The 22524-nt window shown below is 35.3% G+C and overlaps 1 protein-coding gene across 1 annotated transcript in view; it reads right to left on the bottom strand.

The window, feature by feature from the left end:
- The window catches only part of ITGBL1 (integrin subunit beta like 1), a 147671-nt gene that overhangs the window by 63269 nt on the left and 61878 nt on the right, over window positions 1-22524 (bottom strand). Inside the window, exons 4-7 of the mRNA XM_035318578.1 lie at window positions 19823-19945; window positions 15885-16025; window positions 13093-13233; window positions 8442-8588 (exon numbers count right to left, since the gene is read on the bottom strand). Of these exons, the coding sequence (XP_035174469.1) occupies window positions 8442-8588; window positions 13093-13233; window positions 15885-16025; window positions 19823-19945 (552 nt within the window). The remainder of the gene's footprint in view (window positions 1-8441; window positions 8589-13092; window positions 13234-15884; window positions 16026-19822; window positions 19946-22524) is intronic.

Raw genomic sequence — 22524 nt, forward strand, 5'->3', positions numbered from 1 at the left:
AAGGAAGGAAGGAAGGAAGGAAGGAAGGAAGGAAGGAAGGAAGGAAGAAAAAAGAAAGAGAAAGAAAGAAAGAAAGAGAGAGAGAGAAAGAAAATAAGAAAGAGAGAAAGAAAGAAGGAAAGAGAGAGAGAGAGAGAGAGAGTGGTGCAACTGTTTGTTCATTTTTTTTTTTCTTAGACTTCAGCAGATGACAAGTGGACTTTGGAGTGCCAGTCCAGCTTATAAGTGTATACCAAATTGTATAACACTGCTCATCTGGCATTAAAGTACTAGCACAGTAAGAGTGCATCTCTGCTTGAAGCAGAGAGCAGATGAATAACAGAGCTCAATCTTAAAGCTAGAGATGCTCACTTGGACACATGACTTGCATTTATGTTCTGTTCTTGTTACACCAGCTAATAACATTATTTGCTGCCAGACTATCTACTGTAGTGCTTTAATTAAGACCTCCTTCAGAATGCAGGGGTCATGCAAAATGAATGAAAACAGCAGGCCAAATTCAGAGATGATGTATATTAGAGTAATTTACACTTCAATTAAATAGTGCAATTTGCATAGTAAGAGGCTGCAATAAAGAGCTGGTAGAAGGGATAGTAACTTAGATTTTACCTTAGGTTTGTTTATACTTTCCTTCTGTAATCCCATCCTGTCATATACAAAGTATACTGAATTACTCAAATTGCAACTTCTACTACAGCCTTGCTTTACTGAGTTAATAAGCAATAGAATTTAAAAAATACATTTTTCGATAGGTACCTAATAGAAATACAAGATTTTTTCAGTTGGCCAGTTTTGACAATATCGTTCTAGACAGATACCCCAAGTTCTTAATTAATAACTGCACTTAGAACAAAAGAACCAGAACTGTGAGGACATAAAATTATGGTAAAGAAGGCTCCAGTGATGAAAGCACAGAACTGGTTCCCACCAGCAGCCCTTTGGCCCTTGTAAGGCATCATACCTCTGTAGGGATTTATCTGGCAAAAAGATCATAGAGTCCCAGAATGGTTTGGGCTGGGAGAGACCTTAAAGGTCACCCAGTTCCAACCCCCCTGCTATGGGCAGGGACACCTCCCACCAGACCAGGTTGCTCAAAGCCCCATGCAGCCTGGCCTTGAACACTTCCAGGGACTGGGCAGATGTCCTGGTTTGCATCCAGGTTTAAAAATCATGAAGATCTACTGAACAACATCCACCATAGGTATATATGAAGCTATAGTAATTGAAGATATAATCCCAGAAATTATTTACAAAATGATTTTTTTTTTAATGTCATATTTATGACCAGTTGGGTAAGACATCATAAAGCTCAGAAGAAAACAACATAGTTCCCTCTGCTTTTTTTTATTATTATTATTATTTTTTTTTTAGCATGAGTCTTTATATTTCATTTCCACTCCTGTTTATACACAGACATGATTCATTGCATGTAGGTTTCTCTTTCTTTCTGCATGACATGGTATGTTGTATCAATTTACAGTATCTCCTGTGTCAACTGAGGTTTTGATGAGCTATGTTTCAGAGCAACATAAAATATATAGGAGGCTGTAGCGAGGTGGGGGTTGGTCTATTCTCCCATGTGCCTGGTGACAGGATGAGGGGGAATGGGATAAAGTTGTGCCAGGGGAGGTTTAGGTTGGATATTAGGAAGAACTTCTTTACTGAAAGGGTTGTTAGGCATTGGAATAGGCTGCCCAGGGAAGTGGTTGAGTCACCATCCCTGGAGGTCTTTAAAAGATGTTTAGATGTAGAGCTTAGAGTTATGGTTTAGTGGAGGACTTGTTAGTGTTAGGTCAGAGGTTGGACTTGGTGATCTTGGAGGTCTCTTCCAACCTAGATGATTCTGTGATTCTGTGATATAGTATACAATAGTACAGCCAAGATATCCCCCAAAGTATTAGGACTTTGCAGCAGCCACTGGACAGTGGCACTGCTCTTCAGGGTTGTCACTGATCCTTGTCCCTAAGTTCTGTTTCTAGACTCCAGGAGACGGTATCTTGCAGACTAGCAATATACATTACAGAACCCAGCACTGAACACATGGGATTGATTCACTGTTTCAGTTCACCACAGGGAATCTGTAATAATGCACTGAGTACTGTTGCTCTTACACTAACTCCAACACATTCTGATAATTCTACAGAGAAGAAACAGCAAAATTACTGTAAAGTAACTAAGGTGAAAAAAATGTAAAAATGCTATGTAACAAATTTAATATTTTGATAAGTGGATTTAGGAGAGTTTGAAAAAAAATCAATACAGAATCCAAAAAATTTGTACTTTAGATATCCATTGCTAGAGTACAAGCATAAAGGGAATTTCATGAATAAAGAAATAGTCTCATTCTCTCCATAAGAAAAATAAATAAAAGCAATTATAGATTGCTTTTAAAAAGAGATTAAAATGGCAGAAGACACTACCAATAAGATTTGTCATTTATTTTTCTTTGAATCACTGCCATGGGATGTCTGTCTTCACTCAGGATAAGTGAAGAGAACAAGATTATTAAAAAGAAAAAGAAAGCTATCATCTAGTATTCTCAAAATCTACTCATTTTATTTTCAATTCTCTTCCTCAAGGCTTTTTTGTAATACTTATTTTGACATCTGCTTTTTTCCCTAAGGGGAAACTCAAGTGAGTGATGTGCATTATAAAGATAGAAAAGTGGTTTGTCTTGTCCCTTAATCCTGATAACAATAAGCTATCTCTTTATTCCCTAACATAAGAACTTTTTGCTATGTCTTCTTTATCTTTGACACTGGTCTTGTTATACGGTGTGTTCTTAAAAGGGACAGACTTTTATTATTAAAATATTGCATCTATAGTGAAAAGTCATGCAGCAAGTGAAAAAAAAAAACACTCTCAGGAATAAAAGTGTAGAAGGCATTACACATTTTATATGAATGAAGCCAGCTAGAAACTCTCCTCCTCCTCAACATGCTTTTTATGGAAAGTCATTTTTGGAAAGTACCTAGTGATAGTGTGTTTGAATTCCCCAAATTGTCATTTGATCCCTCCCATTATATATAACTGGAACTACTGAAAGTAAAGACAGCCTGATTGATGTAACTGAGAGGATATATATTTCCTCTGTCTTTATAACATCATTTGAGAGTATAGAAATTCCCACTTACTGCTCAGTATGTCAATATAAAGCCTTCTATCTCCACCTACTTGAAGCAGCTAAGAAATAGAAGAGCATGCTGAAAGATATTTTTGGCAGCTTCTCTGCTATCTCCACATGTTGATCAGCATTCATGAAGCAGTTTGTTATTGCTCTGAGTAACTGGGGAAAATCAGGAAGGGAAATAAGATCTGGAATAGAAGTACCCTGGTTCATCTGCTCTCTGGAGAGCAAAAGGCAGACTGAGAGATTGTATTCCAGCACTTTATGGATAGTGCTGATCAAATTAAGTCATGCTCTTAATAGCTTCCTTTTAATTCTCTAAATGTTTTAGTACAACTTTCATGTACCCCTGATATATTAAACACTTAACTTTAAATCTGGGTATCCCATGCAACAAATAATTTTCTTACTTTGCATTGCTGATGTCTTCTCTTTTCCTGCTTATGGAAGAACATAATTTGCATTATAAGTGAATAATAAAAATTTGGGAACACTTAGATAAAACTCTGGAACTTTATAGGAAAAATTAATATTACAAAATATTGGGTGACTGAATCATAAAAAAGCTTATACTGAATCATAAAAAAGAGTAATATTAGTTTAACATTATCTGTCCTTTTCTAATCCTTCTAATCATTACTACATTTAAAAGCAAAACATAAGGTATAAAATAAACATCTTCTCAAAATAAAGTTCAAAGATGGAAGATTTTGGTCCCTCAGATTGATTGGCAGTTTTTGAAGAGTATAATTTTGCCATGATTTTTGTGCTAATGTTATAAAATATTATAAGGTAAAACAAAAGACAAAATTTTTATGTAACCCTCACCACCTCGAATCTCTGACATAAAAATATATAAATTCCAAACCTCTTTTTATGAATTATTTAGAGGATTTGTGGGTTTTGTTTGTTTGCTTGTTTTTTATGTTTCACCTTCTGTAATTATTACTGAAGATTTCAAGGACTGAATCATTGGGAGTTTTGTAGTCTGCCATATAAGAAAGTCTTGGAAAATGCACAAAAACAAAACAAAACAAAACAAAAAACATTCTTTTGAAATAATATTTTTTCAATGCTTATTGAGGCAGCAAGGAATTTTATTTGTGCACTGTGAAGAATTATCACATTTTGAAATCATACTTAACATTTCAAAAAAAAAAAAAGCCATCAACAAAAATATAAATTATGTTAATCTTGGGAAAAGGGCATCACAACTGAAGTTTCAACTTCCTCTACTTGAAAATCTGAGCAAATTTGAGCATATCTCAGCATTTAGGCAGAGACTATAGAAAAAAAATAAAAATAATAAAAAATATATATAAAAAAAACTATGAATTCTAATAATTCTATCTTTCTTTCCTATTTCCCCCAACACATTATGGCTACCTGTAATGCCATTAAAAATCATAATGCTTTATCTTTCGATGTATTTATCCAAGAGCATAAAGTGATTACAAAAGTGATTACAAAAGAGTGTGTCAGCTATCAGAATTGCTGTTGACTAACCTAGAAACAAAAGATAGAGGTGAGTAGAAAGCAGTCTTCAAGGACACACGATACAGGACAAAGTCATAAACTGCAGCAGCATCTCTGGGTTCTTCATTATGTGTTCTACTCCATATATGAACTGCCTTACTACTTATCCTATTAAGTAAGGCCATTATATTTATTCATATATGCTCAACTTCGCCAGCAGTGCCATGGATGTACACTTACTGTCCTTGCGCCATAGCCAACAGACAAATATTACAAGGAAACCATCAAAAGAATAATGTTTAAATGGAAAAGAAACACTTCAATTTTCTTTGGAACCTTCCCTTCCTTGTTACATATTGATTGCTCCTGACTTCAGAAAAACTTGTATTACGTGGCCTTTCCCACTCCTAGAAGTTTTGATTGGAAATCCTTAATTTATGTAACTTCTGCTCATGACAAGCTATAATGACAATTAGTATAATTTTCAAATAGGACCAAAGAATTTAACTGTGCAAGTTCAATGACATTTTTTTTTCATAGTAACTAAACACCTATGTCCTTTCAGCAGTACCGGAACCTTCCTACAATTTTAATTATATCCAGAATATAGTGGAAGAAGAGGAAATCCAAGGAGTCCAGGCTCAAAAAAAAAAAAAAAAAAAAAAAAAAAAAAAAAAAGCAAAACACAACAAAACAGAGCAAATTACAAATGATTAGTCTAAAATTACTCTTTTCTCATTTTCTCTCCCAATTTCATAAACAAAATTATTCATAGAATTAAAATGATTTTTTTTTTCAAGTGTGGAATTCAAAACTCCTTGTTCCTTCATTACAGCAGCTGCTTATCATACTATGCCCAAGATACACTTCTGCACCTTTTGCACTCCTCCTAACACTCAGTATTCTCAGAAAATAATCAAACTGACAAAGTTCAGTGAAAACTGCTATCAATTAAACCTTTTGTTCCAGTAGATACTGTTTGTATTTTATTTTAAAATTTTGACCACCAGAACAATTAGATGAATTCACTTGAAAGGGAATTATTTCCCTCCTACTGCATCAATATAACACTGTTGGATTTTGTTTTGTTTTGTTTTGTTTGTGTTTTTTTTTTTTTTTTTTTTTTTTTTCAGAAAGCCAAGAGGATAGAATTATTGGCTTTAACATGAGTTAAACATTAACATTAAAAGTGAGCTTTAAACTCACTTTTCCCATTATACTTTGTAAAACTTTTCCAAATTTAAAATCTAAACAAAACAATATGTTTTATAATTTAAGACTGTGTTTTTATTCACATCAAACATATTCTTATCACTATTGTTATTTTTTCTCTGTCATTTGCCTCAAAATATATGATTCTTTTTCTTTTTTTGTCAGTGAATGTAGAATTCAGGTTTTGTTATGCAAATAATATAACTGACTCCAATTGCACAACATACACAACTCCTAGAGAAGCAGATGAGAAAAGAAAAATAAATGACAAGTCTTGTTTGTTTTAGTTATAATTATTGCAAGCATGATAAATGAAATGCACTGAATTCCCTACAGATCATAGAATCATAGAATGGCTCAGCGGAAGGGACCTTAAAGATCACCCAGATCCAACCCTCCTGCCATGGGCCACTGACTAGATCAGGTTGCCCAGGTCCTCGTTCTGTCTGCCTTGAACACTTTCAGGGATGGGGCATCCACAACTTCTCTGGGCAACCTATTCCAGTGCCTCACCACCCTCTGAGCGAAGAATTTCCTCCTAATATCTAATCTAAAGCTCTGTTCTCTTTTAGTTTAAAACCATTCCCCCTTTTCCTGTAACTCTCTGCCCACATGTAAAAGGTCAGTCTTCTCCATCTTCTTTATAAGAACCCTTTAGGTACTGAAAGGCTGCAGTAAAGCCTCCCCAGAGACATCTCTTCTCCAGGCTGAACAACTCCAGCTCTCTCAGCCTGTCTTCACAGGAGAAGTGTTCCAGCCTTCTGATCATCTTCCTGGCCCTCCCCTGGGCCCACTCTAACAGCCCCACATCTTTCTTGTGCTGGGGACCCCAGACCTGGATTCAGGACTTCAGTTGGGGCCTCACAAGGGCAGGGCAGAGCACAGGGAGACAATTACCTCCCTCAGCCGGCTGGCCACATGTCTGTTGATGCAGCCCAGGATGCAGTTGGCCTTCTGGGCTGCAAGCACACACTGCTGGCTCATGTTTAGCTTTTCATCCACCAGAACCCCCAAATCTCTCTCTTGGCAGGGCTGCACTCAATGAGTTCTTTTCCTAGTCTGTCCTCCTGTCTGGGATTGCACCAATCTTGCACTTGGACTTGTTGAACCTCCTGAGGTTCACGTGAACCCACTTCTCAAGCTTTTCCAGGTCCCTTTGGATGGAATCCCTTCCTTCTGTTGTATGGACTGTATCAGCTTGTTGTCATCTGCAAACTTGCTAAGGGTTCACTCGATCCCACTGTCTATGTCATTGATAAAGATATTAAACAGTACTGGTCCCAGGACAGACCCCTGAGGAACACTCTCATCATGGCCTCCACCTGGACATAGAGCCATTGACCACATCTCTCTGGTTGTGTCTATCCGGCCAATTCCTTATCCAGCAAATAGTCCATCCTTCAAATCCTTCTCTCTCCTATTTAGAGGTAAGGATGTTGCGCAGGACCTTGTCAAAGGCCTAAAGTGCCCAGCTAGATGACATTGGTCAGTCTTTCCTTGTTGACTGATTAACTGATTGAGATGACCATGTTCCAACTAACTTGTGCCCAGAAATTCTGTTGAGAATTTTTAGCAATAATAGAGAGATGTAATCTAGTGGAAAACTGTATTGTAATTAAAAAAAAAAAAAAAAAAAAAAAGCAACAGTCTGCTAACACATACTTCTTTTAAGATACAATTAATCCCACATTTACTAAGTTACGAAGTTATGAGTTGTTACACATTTACAGGAGGAGAGAAATAAAATATAATTATTACAGCGCTAACTTGGGTGGACAGCCTACGATTTCTGACTATGTTAGATAGTATTATTGGAAGAAGCAATTGCAAATGAAATGACATTTAGGGTCAAATGTAATAATTCAATACTAGCATTAGACCTTTCCCAGCAAACATTAAGTGAGCAGAATTCATAACAACTTCAATTGCCAGCTCTAGCAAAAGTCTGTGTCATATTTACTGTTCTCTCTGCTCTCGACAAGCAACACATTTCACACAGTGAGAATGAAAATTAGCAGGTCCTTGTCCTTCTGAACAATGTTTCGTTTTGCTCGCAATGTGCATTTCAATTGTACATATGAGTTTGTATATTTTTTTAGTCAGAGATTTGGAAAGGTTACAGTGTCACAAAGAAATGCTTTCAAATGAAAAGCCAGTGGCTAACTAGGAAACTGCACTAAAGAATAACTGCATTTTAGAAATCAGTCCTGCATTCATTAGGGCAAGTTCTTTGGCAGTGTGAATCTGAACAGTTCTATCACAATGGTGCCACAGCATTTTACACAGACTGAAAATCTCATGCTGTTTTTGTCAAACAATGCAAAGAATAATTTCATGTTTTTAATATATCCTTAGCAAGACTTAACTGCAACAAAATTTCAAAGCTTCCTTGCAAACTCCCAAAACAAATATTGAGGCAAGTAACATTAAATACAATGCAATAGATGGCAGTAAAAATAGGTGCCCTTTTTATTCTTGTCCTCCCTTATAAATAGCTCATAAGCTATGCAGGTCTGACTTATCCACAGTAAGCCAAGAAATTCCACATTTTTCAGTTCTAGTAATGCTGGAAACCTGTACAAATTCTTTTAATGGAAGTATGCTTCTAGAGCATGAAAATGCTTACCTCTTCCAGAGCAAGGTAAATTAGAATTTCCTTGGCATTTCTTAGCACTTTCCTCAGCTGACAATGGACAAGACCGTGGATGTTCACACTTCTTCCCAGTCCATCCTTCTTTACAGTCACACCTTCCACAATTACATTGTCCGTGACCTTTCCAATGAATACAATCAAAGATTAACTTCAATGCTGATGAGAGGTATTGATACCTCATGATTAGATGAACTGTATCATTTTTTTTTTTCATAAGTCAGTTGGCAAAAAATACAGTCAACAACTCACTGTATCTATTTTTTTCCCCTGACAATAGCTCTGCATAATATTCAATTTGAAAAATATTTCCTTTTTTTTTTTTTTTTTTTTCCTTAAGGGGTGTTTTGTCACTTGACACACACTCCTCATGTGAAAGAGTGGAAAGGAGGATACAAATACACATCTCACTGTCTGGAGAAGTGAAGCCATCATAAGGTAATGTTTTACTTACCTCTATGTTCCTTTTTTTCTACCACAGTTGCAGCATATTCTCTAAGTAATGTACCAATACCATTTTTTATGTACTTGCAATCAGTGTGATCCTCTAGAGACAAGCAATTCCACAGCAATTCCAAGTCTCAGACCAGTGCCTTCTACTAAATAATGATGTCCAAATAACAAAATGCTGGGCTTAATCAATCCTTATCCCCATAGGGTAGTCAGATGTGGTTGCGGTATCTCATTAGCTAACTTGGCTCTTCCTGACCGTGTCTGAACGTGGCGACATAAATGTAACTTTCACTGCGCATGCTGGGATGAAGAAAAGCAACTGGGCTAAACAGAAGCTTTTATGGGAAGTTTCTTTTTAAAAAATATAACAGCCATTAGAGTAGTCAGAGATGGATCCCTCCTGAGAATTTAAGCTAGAAAGTTAAGAAACCAGACCATTTCCTCTATCTGAATGCTAACATATCAAGACAAAGCAAACCCGAGCTAGCTGCCCAGCTTCCTTCATCATGAGCCTTTGAATCATGATCTCTTTGCATCAAGCAGTGGGATTCTGACCATACAAAAGATTCCTTTAGGTAAAAACATCCCTTACCATAAAAGTAAATATTTATTTTCATGACTTGTGACAGCAGATTAAATCTGTGAGATCTATGAGGAACAACCAAGGGAACTGGGATTGTTTGTTCTGGAGAAAAGGAAGCTGAGTGGACATCCCATTGTTCTCTAAAGCTACTTGAAAGGAGTTGAAGGGAGGACATTGTTGGTCTCTTTTCTCTGGTAACAAGTTATAGGATGCAAGGAAAAGGCCTCAAGTTGTGCCAGTGGATGTTTAGATTGGATATTAGGAGGAATTTCTGCACAGAGAGGGTGGTCTTTGGTGATTGGAACAGGCTGCCCAGGGAAGTGGTGGAGTCCTCATCCTGGGAGGTATTTAAGAGATGTAGATGTGGCACTAAGGGACATGGTTTAGTGATGGTACTCAGTAGGCCAGGTTGATGGTTGGATTTGGTGATCATGAAGGTCTGTTCCAACCTAGATGATTCTATGATCCTATGATTTTCTCTCACATTGTCCATACAGTTATCATATGCTTGATACATGACTCCAAAGCATTTATCTGATGATGCCCACTTGTCTATCCAGTTTCTTGAAAATCAGAAATACACATTTTATATTTCCCTCTAACTATATTTGCATTTTAATATTGGTTTATATTATATTTATGAAACGTATGCACTTCACGAGGTGAAAATGGAAACAAGCATTCTATGCATTGAGTAGCTCCCAGATTACATGTGTTATTAAGATCACAAGAACAACTTTTTTTCGCTTCAGTTATTTGTTTTCCTTGGAAAGTGTTAAAAGCCTCCTCTTCTGTCCCTTGCTGCATGTGTACCTGCTGACAGGTTGCAAATTGGACATATGTTCTCTGATCTAGATAGATACTTATGAGAGGGTGATGTTCTTTATATAATATTTTTGTTGCTAAAGCCATGGAAAATAAGGATAATGAGATGTGTGAACATAAGAATTTTCTTATGGAAGCCTTTTTCCTTTCTATGTCAAGCCAGGAAGGCGATTCTCTTTAAAGAATGAAAATCACTTTAATGTTGTGAACACTGCTGAAAAAAAAACATTAAGTAACATCCTGAGCATCATTTCAGAAGTTCAAAGAAGGCATCCAGTCACCAATATGAGGTGCTGCAAATTGACAGTCACCCCAAGCCACATGAAGCTTCTGGAGGGAGCTGCTGTTGTGTGATGTTAAATTCTCACAGCAGGGCTGCCAATTCCTATCACTTGTAGTTTATGAAATAAACATAGCATTTCATTCAATTACAGTAAAACTCTTTATTTGTAAACATGCTTTCCCATCATTTCAACCTACTACTCAGGACAAGCGAATTTCCTATCTCTACCTATTAGGTGAGCAGAACAAGACAGGAAAAGTTTTATATCAGTTCAGTTTGATGTTGGTTTAAACAGAAATGGTCTATTCTCCCTAATCTGAATAATCCCTCCTGGATTCATCCTAAAATCAATTTACAAATAATTGTTAAAATCTGAGAAAAAAATAGGATGTTTTGCAGATACGCCTAATGCACTTGAGGCATTAAGTATATTTATTTCACATAAACAAACAAAAAGACTATCCAATTACAATTCTGCTAGTAAATCCTGTATTTAATTGTAGATGCTGTCTGTCTACCACAATAAACCAAAATTAACACTGAAGCATCTTGTCCATTTTTGAAACAGGACTAAGCAGCAGGACAACTAAACACTGTTCACACTGCTTCATGTGAAGATGTGGAGAATTTCACACAACCTGTTTGAGGAATGCATACTTGGGTGGCTAACTAAGGTTAAAATAGGCTTTTCTTCTGAATCATGACAGAGAGGGGAAGGGATAAGAATAAGAAGAGGTACTGATTTTTTTTTTCTCATTTGACAGAAAAGCTAAGCTATACTTAAAAATGAGTTTGCTATATAAAGCAAGTAGTATGAGTACATCATTTGATACCTCTCAAGACCTTCTCATTTGCAGTTATGTCTGTTATAAAGAACACTGTTCTTGTCCCCAGTACAACGTCAAATGGCAGTACCTTTCCCCACTTCTTTATAGCTGTCCATACTTTCTTGTGCTTTCTTTCAGTCATTACCACTTAGGGCAGCAGCAGCAATGGCAATAACATCTAAGAAAGAGTGAGTTCAAGTCCTGTTTAAGGGATGCTGCATTAGCTGTAGATGCCACAGGTTTGCTTGAACCTATATTTAAACTCCTGTGTTCACCCTTAACTACAGAACACATTCACCATGCTTTTTAGTTTTGTATTCCTTAGTTGATGTTGACATTTTGAACAATCCATGAGTGCTAAAACATACTCAGAAACACAGTAATATGTTCAAAAACTGGCATCCCAAACACTTGCTGATATCATGGGTGCAGTTCTACATCCTTCCAGCATTTTAACTAGGTAAACCTATATAGCATTTGAAGGTAGCCAAAACCATAGAAAACAATGAGTTCTCTATTTTTTTTTTTTTTAGAAATGCTTCCTTCTTTCTTTTTCAGTTTTGTTAGCTAGTGATTCATCAATATCAAAAATAAAAGCCAAAAATAAATCAGACAAGAAACCTTGCACCTTTATAACAGGACAATAGAGTAAGAATTCTATATATCATGTTAATTTCAGCCTCTTATCCCTATTAAAAACACCTGCTATAAACTTTCTATGAGATATCACTCATGCTGGTAGGAAGAGGAGAATATACCACTTTATTATTTTCCTTGATGTAACTGCATTCTTCCTATTAATAATTAGGCCAGATCAGATTTCTACAGGACATGTTATACTTGACAAACTGTCATCTGCCAAGTCTTTTTGAAAACACTGTTACTTGTTTTAGCAAAGTTCTTCTGTGTATAAATTGCATGTTGTGTACTGTTCAAAGTCCTTCTTTCTTGCCCAGTATCTACATCTTTAACAGCAGCTTTACAAAATTGCATGCAATTTTGTATGAGATTGCTCTCACACAAAACAAGAGGAATAAATTAGAAGGAATGCATTGTTGTTAATTGATACAAGAAGCATCGATCCAAAAAAGGAAGATGAAAGTGTCTGAGATGTATAGACAGTGGTGTGTAGCTGGACAACACATTCATATTTTCCACGTCTTGACCTTTCCACTTCTTGTTCTTAGATGAACTGGTATTCTGAGGGTACTATTTTTCATTAACTCATTAATTCAGTTTTTCTTGAATTTCTTCCTTTCCCTTCCACATAATATACAACAACAAATAAAGCACAATATAATTTAAATTTCCTTAAGATAAGATATAAAGTTTCAGCCATTCATTAATTTATGTTAGACTACACTGATGATGATAATATTGAAAGGGAATTGAGCACCTAAAAATGGTTCATATTTACAGAGAATAAAAGATATTTAAAGAAAGCTTTAGATTTTTATTTTTTTTTTTCCTTTAATTTTAAAAGTCCATTCCTCAAAAAAAAAAAAAAAAAAAAATCCAACCAACCAACCAGCTAAAGCCTGATATATTTTAAGCCAGGTAAAATGAGAATTGAAGCAGTAAGGAAGAGCAAAATTAGACCAATTTGAGACTTTTGTTATAAAACTACATATAAGGTCCTTTCTACATTTTTCTTACCTGAGCAGAAGTCATCAGAATATCTATCATACACTGCTTTGCAGTTTCTTTCATCACACTCACACGTATCTCCATGTATATCTCCCCAGTCACCGGTTGGGTCCACGTCATGGCATGTACATTCCCCACATACACATGTGCCTAAGAAAGAGGAAAAAAAAAGAAAAAAAAAAAAAAAAAAGAGAGAGACAGAAGATTAACTGAGTAACCGAGTAATTTAGAGTAATAATAGTTTGATTACATGAATTTTACACTCTTGAATATTTTCTGCTCTCACAGGAGTGCAGTGTCAAAGCTGCAAGTGTTAATCATGAGTGTATGTTTATCTTCTACGATTTAAACTTTCTATGATTAATTTAGTAGTATTAGTTTGTACAAAGAAGTTGGCTTTCTGCTCAAGTTCCTTTTTGCTGTTGAGCCTTATTAGGAGTCAACAAAAATGTAGTGCACAAAAGATTAATAAATCTTTGACATCAACAATAATTTGCGCTGACACTAATGACGATAAAAATCAATGATGTTTAAATGATTTTGGCTTGGACACAGTGGATAATTAATGAATGTTAAAGCATAAACATTTAAACTAAAAGGAAATACAAATTCTAATCCAGCTGAAAATGGCTGGGAGGTAGTAATTTACATAACAAGAACATTAGCACAGGCCTACATGAAAATGATACTTTTTTCACTTTTCCCAAATCAGTATGCATGGCCACATCCTTTTATTTACAATAGGAAAGAAAATGTGATATGTGACAGAGATATTTATTTGGCATAATGTTACCAATACACAGAGAACGTTTAGCAGCCTAAACTTACAGATGCATGCAGTCAATTTCCTGGACAGTGGCTTCACTTTTCTGCTACTCCACTGAAGACTATCTTCTTATTCAGATTACTCTGAACAACATAATGTATTTGAGGAGAACAGGGCAGGCTGACTATATGGTACACATGCACTGTCTCTAAAAAGTGAAGGTCCACAGAATCGTGCATATCTGATTGTCAAATGAAGCCGAAAGAGATGCTGCCCTGTCTAGTGCTTAAGCCACCAAGACAACAGCCCTTAGGAAATTTGCATGTGATTATTGATTCTTTCACAATTCAGTGACCTTACTGAAGGAGGGGAAAAGAAAAAGACAACAAAATCAGAAAATGAGGAAATACTGGGGAGTGATTAAACCTCGCCAAAACAACTTCAAAGTGACTTTGGATCAGCTGTCCTGGATATGAAGATATGAAGCATCACCCCACCAAAGTTTAAAAAATCTAAAGGTTCACATCTGGTCTCAGATGGTTTACTAGACAATTGCTGGAGAGATACAAATAATTTAACAATCTTAGCACTGACATAAGCTGGACAGTGAGGTTAGCCTCAATAATATAATTTTTAGAACACTAATGATTGACAAGATGAGCTGTACCTATGTCACAAAATGTGTAAACAGAAATCTAGGTAACTAGGACTAAAGAGAGTAGAAATACCATGCTGGTAAACAACTTTACGTAGTCAACATCCTAAATTTTTTTTATGTGGATAAAATTACATATAGTTGAAAGGGTAAATAAATATAGAAATATCCCATTAATGCATCTTTGTATAGGAGTTTGTAGCTATTCAGAATATCAGCTATACTATCTTCATTTCCCTCAGTTACAATGTATATTTAAAGAAATACTTGCACATACAAATGTAAAATTTCCATTGACAAGAAATTACTTTCTTGGTGCAAAAAAAAAAAAACTTCTGATCTGAAACACTTCCATATTTATTACTTCCAGAAATACATTTTTTTTTTTACTGTTGAAGTCCCAAAACTAAATGAGCCTACATGATCTCTGTATTTGAGCCAATACTTCAATTTCTCCATAATTAAGAGGAAAGAGTTTTCTAAATGCTCTCAAGATAATTAGATGTTCACACTATAGCAGGTTTTGTCAGCAGAGATGTTTTTAAGAGACGTATCTATGAGACTTGAACTTACATTCTACTGTAATTAATCTGTACTATTGCCAAAAAAAATAACATGCTTTTTTAACTCTTTGTTCAACCAAGCCAAACATTGCAGTTGGTGAATACCAACCTCATTTTGTGTTTTTTGTTTATTTGTTTGTTTGGTTGGTTGGTTTTGTTTTGTTTTGTTTTGTTTTGCTTTTTGTTTGTTTTCCAAAAATTGAAAAATTAAACAGAAGTCTAAAGTAAAATTCAAATTCTGGAACTCTATGCAAAGAAAACCTCATGTAGTTAGAACTATTGTGTAAAATCTACATTTCCAACGTCATATACATTCATTGCATTATTACTGCACAACTCTTGGCTGCTCTCTCATGTTGCAGTGGAAAAAAAATGAGCCTTGTGTTTTTATTTCTCTATTCAGTTCCTCGGGTCTTGGTCTTATTTAAGAGTAAATCTGTACACAGTTCTGTTGGCCTTAAAGCACTGATCCATCAGTCATCAATCTGTTAATATTTAATTTAACAGGACATGTCTCTCACCAGAGCAGATGTATTGATAAATTTTCCTGCTCAGTCTTACTACAGAAATGAAGGTCAAGAAGAACTTGCTATTCTTGGGTCAGTTTCAACTAAAAATGGGTGTGTATATATGTAAGTTTATATGGAAACACAGGTATCCATCCACTCATTTAGAAATGTATATCCAGATTTCAAATAAGTGAGAAAAAACTAGAAACCATCAGAAACACAATGCATGTCGTGTTGCAGAAAACACATATTTTAAAACAAAAGCAAGATACATAAATACGTGTAGAAGGAATGTGCAAATGACACACCTCTGTTGCTGCAGATTTTGCCATCTGGAGATGTGCATCTTTTCTTGATCTCCCAAGGGGTGATGTCACACTGGAATTCACATTTATCTCCATGCCAACCAGCCTCACAGTAACAGTTTCCACAGTAACACTTTCCATGGCCTTAACCCAAAACAAATTTTATACAGCGAGAAAGAGACAAGTTTTTAAGAAGCATTAGCAATTTAACCATTTTGATCATTTTTCTTTTAAAAACTTTTACTGCTAGACTCAGAATAGAAACAATTTCTAGACTGTATTTGTCTATATCAAATAAGACAAAGGATATCTGCACTATTCTTCTCCCCATCTATATCAGAGCATGTTTTCATTTAATCACAGATCTCTCGTTAATAAACATTAAGAAAATGACATTATTTTTTTTTTTCAAGCTTTTTTTGAACCTTTAAAGGTAAATTTGAAAGGCAGTAAATGTGATAAAGTTGAGTACAGCTATAAATATGAATATGAGACACACTTTCCCACCATACTGGGCATATCTAACAAAGCACTGTGTGTTCTCAGCTCCTCAGATAATTACATCAGAGTGATCCTGATTTACTACAAACTGTCTACATTGTATATGACTTCTGTTCTTACCTAGCAAGAACATTTTTGATCACAGATGCAGCAGCTCATGAACGATAAGAATTAGGAAAATGAATGTTTTAAATGTTCATTTAACAAACCTCCCATCTCTTGAAAAGATACATGGGTCATCTGGGACTTCATGAAACAAGCTCCTGAACATTTTGTTCCAATAAGATACTTATGCCATGGGCTTCAATGACACAAAGCATTTAAATTAAGTAGCTGCAACTCTTACTAAAAAGTCATAAATTAATCTATTTACTGGAAGGACCCAGGATCAAGTCAGCATCTTGTCCTTTTTTTCACTCCAGGTATCCTAAGCTTAGTAGACCTGGTTGTCTCTATCAGAATCTACTCAAATGATATCCTTAACTGTGAGAGAACAAATTGAGACCTGTGGGATACATTTAATTTTTGTTCTGTTTTTACAATTACACATAGAATTTTCATTACAATTTTCTGCTGGCATGTGGAACAATAACAAAAGAGGGTAATATCCTCTTACGTCTATAACTAAACAACAAATAGAACTTATAACATTGCATATTACAAATAGGCTGTTCTTGAACAGTAAACAAGAAAAGTGGAAAAATTATGAAGGAGCAAATTAATTTAAGCTATTGGCAGTTTTTGCCAATTAAAATATCTATACTTCATCTTTCACTCACACTCATTTCATCCCCTACCAGGAACTAAATAATCATAGAATCATAGAATGGCCTGGGTTGGAAGGGACCTCAAGGATCACCCAGTTCCAACTCCCATTCCACAGGCAGAGATGCCACCCACTGGATCAGGTTGCTCAGGGCCTCATCTAACCTGGTCTTGAACACCTACAGGGATGGGGCAAATAATACAATGAATACAAATAATATAATTTGCTACTATCTCTTGCCCTTGACTGAAGACAAAGTTGCTCCATTAGAGCACACAGCCTTAGATTTAAATAAATAAATAAATAAATAAATAAATAAGATCAGGATCAGAATTTAATTTGCTAAAATCCACAATACTTCATGAAAAATAAGCTGCAACTTGATTCCAAAGTTTGTGTAACCTCAAATATCAAGTGAAAAAAAAAAAAAAAACACAAATGACTGAAAACAAACAAACAAAAAAAAAACACTGAAAAAAAAAAACACAAAAAATAAAATAAAATGATGCACTGTTATAACTGCTCTAATGAATAAGTGACTTGCTTAAAAAAGGCTGTCCCCTTGTGCGACGACTAAAATGCATGTTATCCATATCTCAGGTTTTCATTGTAAGCTTTTTCAGGATAAAATCCCAGCTCACAGCTGCACACCTTAAAAACAAATGTATAAATAGAAGGTTTGGGTTTTTTGTTAGCTTGATCCTCCTGAGTTGGCTTTCTTCTAAGACAATTAGAGTCTTTGAGACTTGACTATAGCCAGAGACATTTGAGGAAAACAAAGAGTATGTAGCAACTAAGTAGGTGCTACACACACTATGATGGCAGAACTGGCACTGATTAGGTTCACCCTCTCTGTGGAGAGCATCCAGGGTAATAGATAATTACAGCTTGCCTGGATTGGAACAGCATTTCTTTCTACTTCATAAATAAACCTGAATGATTACTGTGGTGGAAATCCTGTAGAAGGAAAGACAGGATAGAAGGTATCAGAATAGACATCAGGGTGGGAGAGAGAAGCCATAACCAGATATGAGGGTCTGCTTTTTCTGCTACGAAATTATGTACCTGTGACCATTAAGTCACATTTTTTTTCTGATTTAACACATTGTTATGCACTGCAGAGTTTCATGTTAGAAAGCAAGCAAAATCTAACACTCATGCTAAAAGCGTAAACTTTTCAGCTTACGACAACCTAATAAAGTCAAGCACGCAAACAATTTATATTTACTTTGTATGACTCCAAACCTCACATAAGGTATCAGAGCTTTGTGTAGTGATGAATTACAAACATTACAGACTTGAATCTACCAACATTTTTATATAACAGCATACTTTTCCTCCTACCCATTAAACTAGATCTTTACAGAGATTCATCTGGTATGTTTTAGGACACGGCACCATTGGATGAAACGAGGGGAAATAAAAGAAATAAAAGCTAAGAGAAAACTAACAACATAAATCAACAGCAACACAGACAGGAAAAATAATGACAAAAACAGCAAAAGGAGAATTTACTGGAACTAAATAAGTGGTGAATTTTTATCATAGTTGGTACCATATCTAATGTTTACAATCAAATAAATACAAAGAAGATCATTGGCACATAATACTATTGCCTTCCACTCATTTAGTTTTAGGTAATTACCAGAAATGCTGTCCTCAGGTCCTAGATTTAGATTTCAAAGGACCATTCTGTTTACCTTCATTTAAAATCCCTACCTAATCCTGTGGGGAAAAAATAGTTCTTCTTGCCTTAGAAGGCACTTAAATAAAAAGAATTAATTTTGTTCTCCGTGTATGGATAGAGATAGATAAAGCTATTACTCTCATCTTTTGACACACACACATGCACAAAGACATGCAGATCATGCAATATAATCAGAGTATGAATATTCTAAAAGCAGCTCTGAATCCTCCTGTATGCACATAGACACTTTATGCATGTGTGTAAAATATTTCTATCACCTTTCATTTTGAGGATAAGCCTCCCTAGTACAATATGCAACAGCATTTACAATATTATAAATGGTATGTATTACATAGTATTTAATTGCTAGGTTCTTATTTCATAATGATATTAAAGTACTGCTTGGATTTTGTTTGCATTTCTATCAGCAGAGTTTACTCCATCTTACTCTCTTGCCTTTTCTATCACAGGTGAAGTTTTTCTTCATTTTTTCCTTTCCCTTTTTATTGCCTGAATTGTTTTTGAGTTCTCATTCTACATTTACTCTTGTTCTTTTTTTTTTTTTTTTTTTTGCTTACTTGTCCTGAATTCTTAATAATCACTTTTCTTTTCTTTTCTTTTGTTTTCTCTCTGTCCCTCCCTCTCACTGTAATCGGTGCCACAGAGCATTCCCATTACTTATTTTCTACCAAAGGCAGACACAGTAAGGTACGAAGTACTCTATTGAATTATCTTATGAAATCCTCTTTCCAGTTCTTTCAAAAAGGGGAGGATGCCACAGGATTTCTTCATTCTCTAACCCGTTGCTTAGCTCATTTTTACATCTGAAACTCCCACTTACAATTTGCAAGCAGTACTCTTTGTTTTGTTTTGTTTGTTTTTAATTCATGCATTCAGTAAAGACATTTTGTAGGTCCACATAATAAAATTATTTTATAAGATTACATTAATCTTCCCTGTTCTTAGTGTACTCTCTAAAACACATACCTGTACAAATCTCTTCCGTCTCATCATCTATGCATTCTCTGTCATCGCATTCACAAAATTTACCATAGACCAGTCCATTTCCTTCTGAGCTTGCACATTTACACCTGCCACACTGACATGTGCCTGAAAACATTTAAGATATAACTCAATGGCTGCAGTTTATGGAAAGAGATTCATCAGTCCATCAGACAGAGAATATATTTTATTTCTGAGCAGGCTGAAATCTAAGGATGAACTAACCAAATAAGGAAAGAAATTGAAACAATCCATACCAACAAAAGGTCTAATCATAGCTCTAAATATATACAATATTAAAGTGGTTCATTCTTAGTATATTTTACTAAGTAAAATTCACTCCCAGGGATGTCTGTCTTGCTTAGGACATGAAGTCATCTTTGGAAATTATATCTTCTGCCCACTAAAAGGAGAAAATTGAGCTTAGTCATCTTCCCAAGAATGAAGCCTGATTTGTCCAGCTCCACAGCCATCTTATATGAGAACAAGTGCTTAGCTACTGAGGACCTGAAAATATGTTTGCATAAATTCACAAAGTTCCTTTGCACTAAAGTCTCCAGTATAGCTATTCTCTGAGGAATAAGATTTAAAAATCTTAAGACTCGATCTAGAAAGTGATTACCATACCAGTATACTAGATAACATACAAGGTAATTGAAATGAAATACATTCATAGCATTATTAAAAAAACTATAAGTATTATTATACCATACCAACAATTTTACTGCAAAGTGCATGTTAAAAGCCAGGATTAAAAAACCAACTCTATGATATTTACTAAAACTCTTGATAGTGTTCTCTCTTTACATTTTAATACAGTTTCCACCAACCACTTGCAATTTGCACACCAATAGCTTCTTTTTGCACACAAATAGCTTCTTTTTTTTTCCCCAGAGGTATTGATATCCAGAATTCAAGTTATTTCATTCACTTGAGGATTGTAAGTACCTCCATAATAATATTTCATTATTGCAGAACTTTGACCCAATCCAACTTTAAGTTCTTAATGTTCATTTTTCTTCAATTTGTGGATGATGTCTCAGCAGAGAGTAGATCTTGCAAGAAATGTAAGAGATATGCAAAAGAATGTTGATTTGCCACTACAGTAGCACAAAAAAAACTTACAAATTGAAAAGTTTTATGCAAAAGTATGAGAGTTTGATTCATGTCAAACCAGCAGGTGGTTTGACACTGGTCTATCTGAGGTTCTCCGTTGATGTAAGTACACGCAGGACTCCCAGATGCTTTGGAATCAGAAAGTTGGATCTTCTCAGAACATAAACCACAACAGAAAGCTTTCTGATGTGATTAAATCACAGAGTACTCAGGTACTGCAAAGCATGGAAATGCATTTGTAAACAGATCTCAATTCTGTCGCTTCTAGCCTGGTCACACATGTACTTCTTGGTCTTTTTTGTCTGCAGATATTCAAAACCAACCTGGATGCCATCTTGCACAACGTGCTCTAGGTGATCCTGCTCAGCAGCTAGGCTGGACTAGATGATCTTCAGAGGTCCCTTCCAACCTCGTCGATTCTGTGATTCTGTCTGGTTGCCCGCTGCACCTCAGTGGCTGTCTCTATATTACTCACCCTCACAAACAAAATAATTTTGTTGTTCCCAGGAAAGGAACCATCCCCTCCTTTTCCCTCAGAGAGCCAGGACAAAGCAAAAAACTGCCTTCTTGTCCACCTTTTCAGTATTTTCTGCTTTGGAACATGATGCATGATAACATAGAACAGTCATAATATATATATATATGTATATACTAAAGAGTTACACAGTCAAAAACCCAAAGTACTATCAAATAACATCAGAAACAAATGTATTACCATCATGACTATTGGAGAAACCCCTTTTCTCCAACTAACACCTGTATTAAATTGCAAGGACAAAACTCTGTGCAATAGTATGTTTAAATGGGGCCCTGTAGTCAATGAGCCTGTAGAAGCTCTTTCAGCAGTTGCTGGCATCATTATGCCAGTGACTTTTTTAATGAGAAACAAAAACATTTAGAAACTTATTTCACAAGTCATATACCTCCTGTTAGGTACAAACATATTCTGGCAAACATGGTTATTAACACGAACTAAGTCCTCCAAAAGAGAAGTTTTATGCTGACATTACACAACTAATTTGCAGAAATCATTTTACTTCTCAGCATTACGAGTAATTATAGTACAGGTTTTACCAAACATAATATTCATCCAAAGAGAAGAATAATCAGGCTCCATGGTGTACATGGCTAATCTAAAAAAGCCAACTTTATAAATGTTTGCAAGATCTAAAATAATAAAATTATAATATAACTGATAATATAAGCAAGCTCCAGAATGAGAATTATTTGCTACAGTTACTTGGAAATAAAAACAAATAACAATTTTGATAAAACTGTCTTGTTAAGAGATAATTCACAAACATGAAAGGAGATAAAGATCAACTGATTCATAAGTTGGGCATCTAAGGAGGTCAGACAGTCTTAAAGTATCCATTTCTCCACATTGACTAGAAAGGGAATCGATCTACATTTAGGTAGGATGCCCCACTCACTCTGACAAATGATTAGGAATAGTTGGATAAGAAAAGTTAAATTTAAGATTGATATTGACTGGTTCATGCCAGGAATTGCAATAAATGGTGAGCTGTGTGATAGTGAAGAATTGTTCTTGCAACTGCTCATGTCATCCC

This window comes from Oxyura jamaicensis, chromosome 1 (assembly GCF_011077185.1).
Source record: "Oxyura jamaicensis isolate SHBP4307 breed ruddy duck chromosome 1, BPBGC_Ojam_1.0, whole genome shotgun sequence".
NCBI classification, from domain to species: Eukaryota; Metazoa; Chordata; class Aves; order Anseriformes; family Anatidae; genus Oxyura; species Oxyura jamaicensis.